We start from the raw sequence: 12,136 nt of genomic DNA on the forward strand, positions 1-12,136 counted from the left end.
ACTTGATCTACATTACATTTTTTTTTTCTAAAACTAGATCAGCGGCTGACTTGACCCATCAGGGTGATTTCAACTTGAGTGACGCATCCTACCACAAAAACGATCTTTTCCGTGACGCACATTTCGCGGGAGACTCGGTTGGTGAAGCTGAACACGGACGAGGTGAAGATGAGTAAAAAAGAAAACGGTGAGTGAAGAGTTGTCGTTTTATCAGAGTGGGAGACTCGGACTCACCCGCAGCGAGAGAACCACATGTCAGCTGATGTGTTACAAAGCTTAGCCCAGAAGCTAACCACTAACGTTAGCTACGTAGCCTGGTAGCAAGACAAGCTAACTGGTCTCAGAGCTCTCTAACGTTCCCGTGAAGATACGCCCACCTTTTATGGTACATCTCTCCTGAATGTAACAACAACCTGTTACTGGTTCCATTGGATCGAAGATGACTTTATATTCACTGAAAAATAATCTCCAGACTTTTGTACTGGGATTTCGATGCTGTGAGATCAGTGGGCAACAAACTGATCCTGAAGCAGATGGCTGGCTGCAATTTGGCCAATGTTTCCCACAATGCAACAGTCACAAGGGGTCACTATTGTCCAAACAATGTGAAACTTTATATCTGTGTATTTTACAAACAAGCACCTAAATGTGTTTATGGTAGAGTACATAACATTTGTTACTTGGTTTATGTTTTCAGAGTAGTTAGTATCTTCTTTCAAACATCAATTATTACGATTCCTGCATTATTGTTTTTACTTTTTATTCTATCATGCATCACATTAATGTGTCTGTGTATTTGCTCGTAGGTAAATACATTTGTATGTATTTATTTCTGTAGATCTGCATTTCTTGTATGAAAGGTGCTATACAAATAAAGTTTATTATTATTATTATATGATCACATCGTCCTGCTTGTCATCCACAGGTGCACCGGTAATACTCGCCTATTTGAATGAGAAGAACCGGCCATACAGCGCCCAGGATGTCTTCTGTAATCTACAAAAGCAGCACGGGTTGGGCAAAACTGTGAGTTCAAAATGCATCTGTAAGAGGCACTGATGTGTGTGTGTGTGCGTGCATGTTGGAATGACTAAATGATTGTGTCTTTCTGATTTCACCAGGCAGTGGTCAAAGCCATGGAGCTACTGGCTCTCGAGGGCAAGATAAAGGAGAAAACATATGGCAAGCAAAAGATATATTTTGCGGATCAGGTTAGTGTGTTCATCTGTTTTCCTTTGGCCATGTGGGGCTCAACGTAACGTGCACAAACGTTTTTTTATCACGATTCATGTGTGCCCTGGTTGAAGCTGTCTGCCGTCCCTCTCTACAGGCCCAGTTCACAGATGTGAGCGACACAGACCTGAAGGGGATGGACAGTCAGATCTCGGAGCTCGCTGCAGAGGCTCAGTCCCTCACGCAGAGCTGCAAACAGTTAGATGCAGGTGGAGTACCCTCGAGCGTGGTGCATGATTTCTTGGAGTCATCTCAGTACCATAATATTAGCACTTTGTACTGTTTTAGGCTACAGGATGTTGTAGTTTGATACACAAGTGTAAGCAATGTTTTGCAGAAGTCCAACTGTAAGGAAGAACGTTTTTGTGGTGCTTTATCTCTTTGAGCCGGGATGTTGTGTAACCTTGTGTGAAATCTGTGATAACAGAGCTAAAGGAGCTCAACAGCTCCCTGACAGCAGAGGAAATGAAGTCAGAGATCCAAGAGCTGAAAGCAGAGTGTTCTGGGTACAGAGCGCGCCTGGAGAAGATAAAGACGGCGACGAATCACGTCACACCTGAAGAGAAAGAGAAGGTGCCGAGTGCATTTTCTAGTTCCAGCACACTATCCCAGGAAGCTACTCCTCTATCTTTTATATTGAATTTACGATAACCTCGTAATATTTTAATTCACAGGTTTACAAAGAGCGGACAGTTTACGTGAAAGAGTGGAAAAAGAGGAAGCGATTGGTAATGTCACAAACATGTTCTGCTTCTAGCTTCTTGAATTTGATAAGTGTGTTGAAGAAATCAGCGTGGCCTCTGAGAAATTGTGCATGTCATTTTCATTCAAACTAAACCATTAACCAAGAAACATCTGCATATTAATAGCAAAAAGTTAGTTGCTGGCCTAAATGTACATTTTGAGTAGGTTTTTAAATAGGTGCCACATTATATGTTCTACAACTGTGGCTCTTGTACTGTCACATTTTAAATATTACATTTTATAAATATTGAAACAAAAAATCTACATTTTGTTCCTAGTAGTACAAGCAGTAGGGAAACACAATTATAAGGGAGCTTTTTAGATCTGAAAACATCTGTTGTCATTCTCATTGTTAAGTTTTGAACTCTGTGTGTTTCTCTTTAAGGCTTCCGACATGATAAATTCGATCCTGGAGGGATATCCTAAGAGCAAGAAGGAGTTCCTAGTGAGTGAAAGCAGCTCATAAAAAGTTTCTTACGTTTGTGACAACCCTAGATGTTTGGTTTCTGTGGCAGCATTTCTTCTTCTTCACTAAGGAACAACCTGGTGCTTCTCTTACAGGATGAAGTCGGAGTCGAGACGGACGAGGACAACAAGGTGGTTGTTCCGAGTACTTGAGAGAAGCTTGTTCTGCTCCTTCATCATAAGCCTTTAGATTACACGTCAGAACAACCTGGGCCACGGCACATTTTATTTAAAGCCTTTCTTTTGAACAAATTATACAGGTTGATAAAAGGCTACTGGAACAACAGCTTTTTTATAGAATATTTATACACTATGTATTGTCGTTACAGCACTCAGGGATGCCCTACATGTCTAGAATGAAAATGGCAATTACTTCATTCACTATTATATTCTTTGTTCTTATGTTTGTTGTTGTTTCTGCCATGTGTTTAGAAAACTGTTAAAAGAAAAGCCCATATTTTATTAAACATTGACGGTTATTCACATTCCATTTTTCCCTTTGTGCTGTTTTTCATTCAGTGTTGGGGCACATATGGTAAAGTTATTTTATTTTCACAACATGAACATTTGATGCTGAGAATTTCTTACAACACAATCAAACTCATGGTTTTCTCAGTTTTCTTAAAAACACTGGAGGTTTTTTCGGGGTCATCAGCTGCAGAGACTGAGGCCACTGTTTACCTGCTCACTTTATTTTCAAAATGTATTTTGCGCAGATACTTTTTTTTATTTACAGGTTAAAAACACTCTCAATTGTCATATACACGGGGTGGCCAATCTATTGGGTGCACTTGTAAAATCTAATGTCATCCAATATAAAAAGTCTTTACAAGGAGGTTGTATTTTCACCACAGTCTGTTTATCAGCAGGATTATGTTTAAAACTACAGAAAATATTCCACAGAACTTCGATCCAGACAAAGGGGCAGATCCATGAGTTTTCTTTTCCCTTATCTTTAAATTCTTTTGAGATTTTTGCCAATCTCTCAGGGAATAGTTAATGGATTTTGCTGGAAAATAAATCATATTTATATGGACTGAAATCTGAGTGTGTAGAATTGGTTGCAGCTTAATTGAATTTCAGGCGACGGGCCTGTCAGATTATTTTAACTCATAGTGGTTATGGTGTTGCACTGGACTGTGTTCTGTTTAAACCTGTAAAGTAAAAACACCTCAAACTCAGTTCAACACCACTTCCAACTACAACCTCAACAATAATCATTTATTTATATCATTACTTCTTGATAGTATCATCACAATTACTTGACATTATTATTGTAAGCAAAGGCAGAGCTGGTGTATTGAATCATGATTGATTCCAAAGGCAAACCTCATGAAGTCACCTGTGAGTGTAAATGGCTTTTGTACAACTACTGAAAGAAAACCACCAGAGATCTGTTTCCCTGTGAATAAAGAAACAACAGAAAAGTAACTACAGAAACAAAACTATTTAAAAATCTGATTTGTCATCTTAGAAATCAACTGTTTCCATTCGTTGCAGATTGTCTGTAGATCTATGTTTGGACTGTTCAGGATCTCTCCTGGAACCTGTGACTGGTGTTAACAGTCCTGAATAGTAAAATATAAAAGCTTTTCTAATCACGGACAAATGCTATCACATAGTTTCTACTGTTACTCAGCACAAAAGCCACTGTCACCGACAATAAACAGCATTTACAATGTTTGTATGAAAACAACAGAACTTTCTTATGATTCAGGATAAAAACTGTAAAATCAACACTTTGTAATTAAAAATCCTCTTCAGAATAAAACAAAACATGTACAACTGCAACTGGATAACTGCGTGTCAATGAACAGGATCTGTTCACAATGTGCTGTGTAACGCAATTATCGTCAAAGTCCATAAACTGAATATAAACAATGATATACAGTTCAGACCTGAATGCTGCCTCATTACAAACCAGTTTAACTGGGGATCATGGCAACTGGTGATTTGTTGGCTGTATTCCAGTTGTTGCTGGTTGGTTGCAGATTCGTCATATTCACAAAACAACCCGGTGAAGTGCTGCATACTTAATAACAGGCTTCACAAACTAAAGGCTCATTGTTCATAGAAGGCACAGGGAGTTATGAATAATACACATCGCCATGTCATTTCCAATCCCGTTAAAATTTGTAACACTTTGTTTATTTTTTTACCCATGATTTATATTATTGTCTCAACGTGATGTTGACACGTACACATTCCATTAACTTATGATGTTTTTTGGGCTTGATTTTTATTTCAACGAGGCCGTCACTATATCACCGCACTTTGACACAGGCGCTTTGTGAAAATGACGAGTCTGCGTCCGACAAAATCTGGAATTAAGACCACAAATCACCAGTTGCCCTGATCCCCAGTCAAACTGGAACGCCGGCCACCCATGCCATCTCAGCATCTCTGTCGGCTCGTCACAGCCGCTTTGATAAAAACTTCACAGTCTGTGTCACTAAAGCTAGAAATCTGAAAACAGCCTGAGAGCTCGGTTAGGAGAGGTGACGGTCACCCTGCAGTAGAACAGTAGTGGTGGAGTATTCTCCATGGCCTGCTGTGGTTCAGGAGTGGTGTGGCTGAGAGGAGCCCTTTGGTTCAGCATGAAACTACAAACTTGTGCTTGTTGGGACACAGAGGGAGGTTTACTCAGGCAGCTACTGCAAAAAACTAAACTAAAGGCTTAATGCATTCAACACGACACATTCGTTTGCAGACTTACATTTGTTTTGACCCCTGAGCTCTGTTTCCTCATGCGTTTCGTAGCAAAACCACAGTAAGAAAAATGAATCGTCAGCTGAGGCGGATGAGGCCGAGGCTCTCTGTGTATGTACACTTTCAGAATGTTATCTCAAACAAGCCAATGCAGCTTTTCCATCTGTGCCCACAGTGGGTGTTGAGGTAATTCTAATGCAGCCAGGCAGTCACCGATGAGCTGAAGTGAGTGTAAATGCTGTGCTGTGGCCCCGAGGCTGACAGCAGTGTCCACCCTGAGAGGCCGGAACAAGTCCCACGAACTGGGAGATGAGTCCAGAGGTTTCAATACAGCTGACCGCTGAGCTGCCGGAGCACTCCGACCACAAACTCCCTCAGCGTCTGGGAGAGAGCCGAGGAAGCACAAAGGCATGATTATCTGAACATAAACAGAGCAAATAGAGGTGTTGGGATTTACCTGTATAGTGATGATAATCAGAATATTTAAATAAAAAAATGTATATACTGATTTGATAATATATTTCTGTTAACATTTCCAATTCTTTCTGTTGTGATGCAGTAACTGTGTGCTTGTGTCGTCACGTGTTCATTATATACGAAAGAGGCAGACTTAAAACCATAGCAGGGCAAGTGACATTTTATATTTTGATATGATACAATAATTTAATACATTCAAGGAACAGGGGAGCCATCTATGATCACATAAACCCTCTTTGACCACCTTTGATAACATCTCCAAGTGTTATTCATGATCATGCAAAAGAAGAAGATATTCTGTCAAAGAACTGAATTCAAACTTGGCATAGATGCTCTGCCAATATCTGTAATGTGAATTCCATTGACTTAGATAATCTTAAATCATGACAGCCCAGTATTTGACCTGATCTGCGATACAATGACTCCTGTTTCCGTACCTGTGGCTTGCAGTGCTCCTCGATCCAGCTGAAAACACAGGCGGAGAGCTCCTGGAAGCTGTTCACCGACACACAGTTGTTGAAAGACACGAACAGAGAATCCATGATGCTCTGAAAAATGTTGAACTTGACCTGGTCCGACACCTGATCTTCTCCCTGCTGTGGGTGGTTCTGGTGGGCCGTCACTATGTGCTCGTAGTTCCTATTAGAGAAGACAATTACTTTTGACTGAAAGACGTCTGAAATGTCTTTGTTTATATTTCATTTCATCTCCTAGGTGGGCTGTGTCCACCTATACTTTGTACTGATTGGTTGGTCGACAGGCGCGTGTCCGACCTCAGCATGTTGTCAGGTAAAAAAAATCCGTCTTTCCGTTTGAAGGAACCAGCTCCCTTCGTTAATTTACCACTGCAATATCATAAGAGTATCTCTACCAGCATCACCAACTTCAGCCACAGTACTCGACAATTTTTTGAATGTGCCAAATGAAAGCCTTCATAGCTCAAACATTCTATCGTCTGATGCTGTTCCTGCTTCTTCTCTTATTAGATTCTGTCTCAACTTACAAAAAAAGACAATCTTAACAATCATTTGTTTGATCCGTGGTCCCGAGGGACCTTTCGCAATTGTTACGTTTGTTTACAAATAAACTGGAAAGTCTGGACCAAACAAGGTCGGTGTTAGAGCGCCCTTATGGTTACAGCTGTTAAAAAAAAGAGGATTAGCTTGATCTATTCTCTTCATACACTGGATGAAACAGTAATCCTCCACAGCAAATGTAACAGATAAGAAATGCAGCATTTACAGCTTTTAGTCGACGGCAATTCCTCGTATTTCTCAGATCTGATAGTAACTTTATTTGTGCTGTGTAAGGGCTCCTATCAAAGCATTTCTCACTCGAGAGAGTTCTCTTTTTGTGCGGGCACAGCATTTCTTTTAAAAATCCATCTTTTCATCTGTCTGGATGCAGAACATTCAAGACTTCGGAATTCAAATGAAGCAGATATCATTTCAGGGTTTTTGCCTTGAAGTAGGGATGCATTAGTTTGCCAAAAAATATATATATATCGTGCATCTGTGTGAAAGATTGTGGCGCCCGCAAGCAGCTTTCTCACGTTTTCATGATCTTCAACGCCATCACTTCTTTCCTTAATACATTAACTTCCTCCTCTTGCTTCTTCTTTTCTTTATGAAGAAAATGGATGTAGTCAATTGCTGAGAAACAAAGTAAAGAAATGCATCAGTCAGGGTCTTATTCGTTGCACAAAAACTCACGTACAATTCAACAAGTTTTCATCTACCTCGGTCTTATCCCTCCACCAAATAGAATTCCCCCTTCTATTTCTCCTTGTGAAGGAAAACCAGACATGCATATATATCTTAATGAGCCTGTCAAACTGTATTTGTGATTAGAGGCTAAAAGCAGCATGCATGTAGATTATGACAAATGACTGGAGTGAGAAATAAACTGGTAACACTGCCGTTTTTTGTGATATGGGGTTTTAAATAACAACTTGGTAATAATGCTAAGTTTGACAGAAAAACTCTGAACTGATGGAGACAATTGTCTAATGATGTATTAACTACCCATAACTTCATCCAATAAGACAACATCACATCTTACTTTTCTGCAGGACGGTTGCTTTGCTGATTTTCTGTGCTCCCACTGCAAAGTCAGACTGCTGCTGACAGGTTGGAACTATTGCCTGGAGGTCATCATAACCTTTCTAAAGTTTTTTTTCAAAAAGAAAGTCAGGGATATCAAGTTTAAAAATCACACAACTCAAGACTTCAAATAGGTCGCAGAGATCAGCTTCAAGGTACTGTGGCTTTACCTTGATAGCGTCCCTACGCTTCTGCTCAGCCTGGGAGTGCGCGTGTCTCCGTCGATCTTTATACGAGTCCTTATATGACGGCTCATGTCTGTAGTCACTATCTTCATCATCTGTTCAAAAACAATGAACAAATCTCAGATCAGATAAGCTATGGATTGTCACATTCTAGCCTAAAGGTGGTATACTTAAAGGGGACATATTATGAAAAATTCCACTTTTGTAGTGCTTCTACACATTAATTTGGGTATCTGGCATTTCTACCGTCCCATAAACTCTGGAAAAAAACAACTCCCAAGATTTGTTGTGGTTCCTCTATGTCAGAAACGATACGCTAGATTGCGTCGAATGGGATTACGACCGAAATAAACGTCATAGTCACACCATGCCCATGTAGGGAGTCTCGCTACATGGCCTTGGACGAGCGAGCTAACCGGGCCGGTGGAGACCGTCTAGCGTTAGCTCGCGATAGCTCGCTGCTGCTACCCGTCAGACATTTAAGTAGCCGCATAAACAAGGGACCCCCGGGACACCTCTAAACGTTGACTCAAAAGTGTGAAAGGATGCCGCTGCTGTGCCAGCTCAAGCTCCCACTGTGGGGTTGCGCTGGGGAGCTGGGGCTCTCTCAGCCAGGCTCACCGGGGGTGAGGGGGGCGGGGCACTCAAAACAGGTCAATCTGAGGAGGGCTGTTTTAGACAGGGTAAAAAGGTGCTGTTTTAAATGATCCTTGTGGTATTTTGACCAAGATATGCTACAGACATTTCATTAAGAACCCAAGGAACCATATCAACTGTGGGCATAAAATGGGCATAATATGTCCCCTTTAAGGCTGGTTCTGAATACCATCTGGAAACAACTGTGCATAGGTGGTATTACTTTTCAAATTCAGGAACCTGTGGATTGTGGGAAGGTCGAACTTCTTCAAAATACACTACATCTACTTTGTGAAAAGTCCTGCACATCCCATGCAATGGACTATGACTCCAAAGAGATTATCTCCATGGTGACAGTGGACAAACAAGAACAATGCTGAACAGCGTCATCATGGAGAACTAAGTGTTCATCTGGTCTTTCGACATACTCCATCATCGCACTGCAATTCAGAGTGAGATATCTACTAAATGTAAATTAACAGATTTTTTTTTCCAGTAAACACGTTTTGAGTGATTTGTTATTTGTCCAGTTATGTTAAGTGCAGCAGATGTCTGTATCACATAACATCTATTTTGTTCATTATTCATACAATGAAGCAACGTGAGTAGACACATGCCTGGGCTGGCTCGCAGTATGAAGTGTGTGCCTCTGCCCGTGCTTGTCTGATGGGAGAGGCTAAAGAAAAAGAGACCTTCCATCTCAAAATATTAGTATTCACTGTCCTCCTTAGGAGACTAAACGATCAACTACGTATCCGGCGATCCCACCTACTGCAGCTTTGAATGGCTCTGACCTCCGTCTGTGGCGTACGGACAAATGCTGAAATAGCTTTTCATAATAATAATAATGTCAATTTTTTTTTTTACATTTTTCTGGCAGCAAGGTCAGTCATTTCCCAGACACAAGGGGAATTATCTTGACAACAATGTAACAGCAATTAGTAGCAGAACAGGTTTTTCCTTTCATTAGAAGCAGGAAGCAAAGTGAAACAAGCAGCCTCAGAGTCCATTTAACTAGAGTAATTGTACCATCAGTAAATGGTCTGCATTTATATTTAGCTTTTCTAGTCGAGTAGAGTTTCTTGCTATTCACTCATATGGGAACTTTTTCTATGAAGGAATCAACATCCAATCAGAAAAAAATATATATTTTAAGAAATACATTTTTTTTATATTAAACAGTACACACATTTTAGAGAGATGATTCAGCGTGAGATGTTGGTGAGCAAGCATTTACATCACAATCTTGATGTAGAACCAATTCTTTTTTAAACCACAATGACAAATCGCTGCTGTTACAGCCACATTACCTGTGTTTGGTACTGAAGAGGCACTTGTCGAGCCAATGCTGTTGGCCCTGGACACCCCGGTAACCTTTCTGGCTGTTTCAGTGAAGAAACCTACAAACCAAGACAGGACAAAAGAAAAAGAGGCCAGAACTAGATTAACCAAATAATCTCGAAACAGCAGAAACACAAGGTCACAGTAACAGTTCAAATATCGAATAAAATGTCAAAATACAGGATACAAACAGAGTGAATACTCACTGGGGTCAAAGCCACCGTCGCTGAAGGCACTGTCTGTCTGCTGCGCCATCACCAGATAACAGAAGATGGAAAAAAAAGGGAGAATAGAGGTGGAACCATGAGAGGAGAATTGTGCTGCCCTAAATTCACTGACAATAAACCAGTAGCTAGCTGGTCTGATGAACTGACTAAACCCCCGACCGAGCATTGCTCTGATTGGTACTGATTCATGGGTAAATGGCTGGAACATATTACGACTTCAATCACAGGTGCAATGTTGGATCTAGGGCATCGAAGCACAATAATAACTGCAATTTGTGGTTTCTCAAGATCGGAACAGTTTCCATCAATGCTGCCAGGGGGTAAAACACAATGCGTTATATTTCATTACTTAGACCTGCTATATGATTAGAGTTTTTGACAGCGACTAAAGGTTTAATCCTCTCAAAATCAAACAAGAACTACACCAAAAGAAAGCCGTATTAAATATAACCCTTTAAAATAGACTTTGTAAGTTAAGGTCAACAGCTTTGTTAATGTTTCTTTATTTTACATATCGGAGACGAGAAGATTACATGTGACAAAAAGTAATATGATAGATATGATGGACAGACATCACCTTGTGAAAAGCTTCAATCAGTACTTATGATACCAAGTTATCTCCTAATCCTAATTACAAATGAATCAATGTTTCAAACCAGTTGAATTGCAGTCAGCACTAACTTTGAAAATAGCCAACAAAACTACATGCTACATAACATGCAATAAGTCTGCACTTTCATATGAATTTCTGGTTTCCAAAGTTAGGTAGTTTTCGTCAATGCTTTCAAGTGTAAGGGTTAAGGGTTGTATGTCATTTGGAAATTAAATCTATTTTCATTGTTTAACAAAGACTAAAAGGTTTCACTTTCTCCATTTAGACATGACAGCTCAACCATATTATTCTCTAAAAGAGAGTGTGTAAGATAAGCAATAATAAAGCTGTGGATTTCATTTCATATCCCAAACGTGCAGATTTACATGATCACTTCGAATAGACATGTGAGACACCTGCTTTTGAATTTAATGTTTAACTATTCAAGCTGAATAACACCTCTACATGTTACTTCTTCAATATATCTGTATCCTGCATGAGCTGTTAAAATGAGGAAACAACATGAAAACACTGATCATCGTGTGCTCGGTGAACGGAGACATAGCCCCCCCCGACCACCCCCCGAACACACAAGCTGTAAATGGACCAGACGAGTTCCCCTCTCAGGGTGTTTTGTTTACTTTGACTGGCTAGCTAACCGCTAACAGCTGAACAACAAGCTAACGCTAGCCGCGGAGCTAACGCAGCTCTGCCCCCCCAGAAACAAACGTCAACTTTCGGGCAAAACACCCGTTGTCACTTGTCGCTGTCGTCACACAACAGTGGTACGAGTCATGTCGACAGAAAGTGCTGGTGAACGTGTCTTACTCTCCAGTGGTCTTCAGGAGACACGTTCGGGTCCGTCATCTTTATAGTGCTTATATTACCGATAGCCTTGCTGCCTTCAAGGGCACCTAGTAAATTCCAGCTCCTCACACTTGGGGAAAGTTGAGAAAAGGGAACTCCTCTCTGTGATGAGAGAAATATTTACATCCTTCACTTAAGTTAAGTCTCAATACCAAATACGACTAAAAATACCAATTTGTAAAATAACACAAATATTTTTTTTTAATATAATTGATATTATGCCAAATGCTCCTTATACATTTATATAATGCTTAGTGATTGTACAAGGCAGTGAGAAGGTGCAACACATGCTTGGTTTGAATGATTGAATGAGATAAGATAAGATAAGATAAGATAAGATGAGATAAGATGATATGATACATTGACTGTTAGAAGTATACAGATGGGTATGTTATACAATATAAATATGAGTATACACATTTATACGAATGGATATCATTTCACCGTAGTATACTATATATAATGTACTGGATATAATATAAAGAGTTTAAAATCCCAACCTTCACTCATAGCAAAAGGCTTTAAAGTTGTATTTCTTGTAAATATATTTATTGACAC

At 40.0% G+C, this 12,136-nt stretch overlaps 2 protein-coding genes across 3 annotated transcripts; one reads left to right on the top strand and one right to left on the bottom strand.

Annotated features, from left to right (window-relative positions):
* Positions 1-59: 59 nt before the first annotated feature.
* Positions 60-4,167, top strand: psmc3ip (PSMC3 interacting protein). Its single transcript, XM_053443306.1, has 8 exons — positions 60-187; positions 926-1,026; positions 1,122-1,211; positions 1,331-1,442; positions 1,661-1,806; positions 1,908-1,961; positions 2,363-2,422; positions 2,539-4,167. Exons 1-8 carry the CDS (start codon positions 169-171, stop codon positions 2,593-2,595), a joined length of 639 nt encoding a protein of 212 aa, XP_053299281.1. The 5' UTR covers positions 60-168; the 3' UTR covers positions 2,596-4,167.
* Positions 3,650-11,647, bottom strand: mlx (MAX dimerization protein MLX). 2 transcript variants are annotated; one of them, XM_053443305.1, is made up of 8 exons: positions 11,540-11,647; positions 10,099-10,135; positions 9,862-9,951; positions 7,901-8,010; positions 7,690-7,792; positions 7,181-7,280; positions 6,066-6,267; positions 3,650-5,532 (listed from the first exon to the last, which is right to left on the bottom strand). In XM_053443305.1, the coding sequence occupies exons 1-8, from the start codon at positions 11,576-11,578 to the stop codon at positions 5,476-5,478; spliced, it is 738 nt and encodes a 245-aa protein (XP_053299280.1). In that variant the 5' UTR covers positions 11,579-11,647; the 3' UTR covers positions 3,650-5,475. The 2 variants fall into 2 exon arrangements, with proteins under 2 accessions (XP_053299280.1, XP_053299279.1); XM_053443304.1 differs by having other exon boundaries at positions 10,099-10,138; positions 11,540-11,624.
* Positions 11,648-12,136: the final 489 nt, after the last annotated feature.

This window comes from Pleuronectes platessa, chromosome 16 (genome assembly GCF_947347685.1).
Source record: "Pleuronectes platessa chromosome 16, fPlePla1.1, whole genome shotgun sequence".
NCBI classification, from domain to species: Eukaryota; Metazoa; Chordata; class Actinopteri; order Pleuronectiformes; family Pleuronectidae; genus Pleuronectes; species Pleuronectes platessa.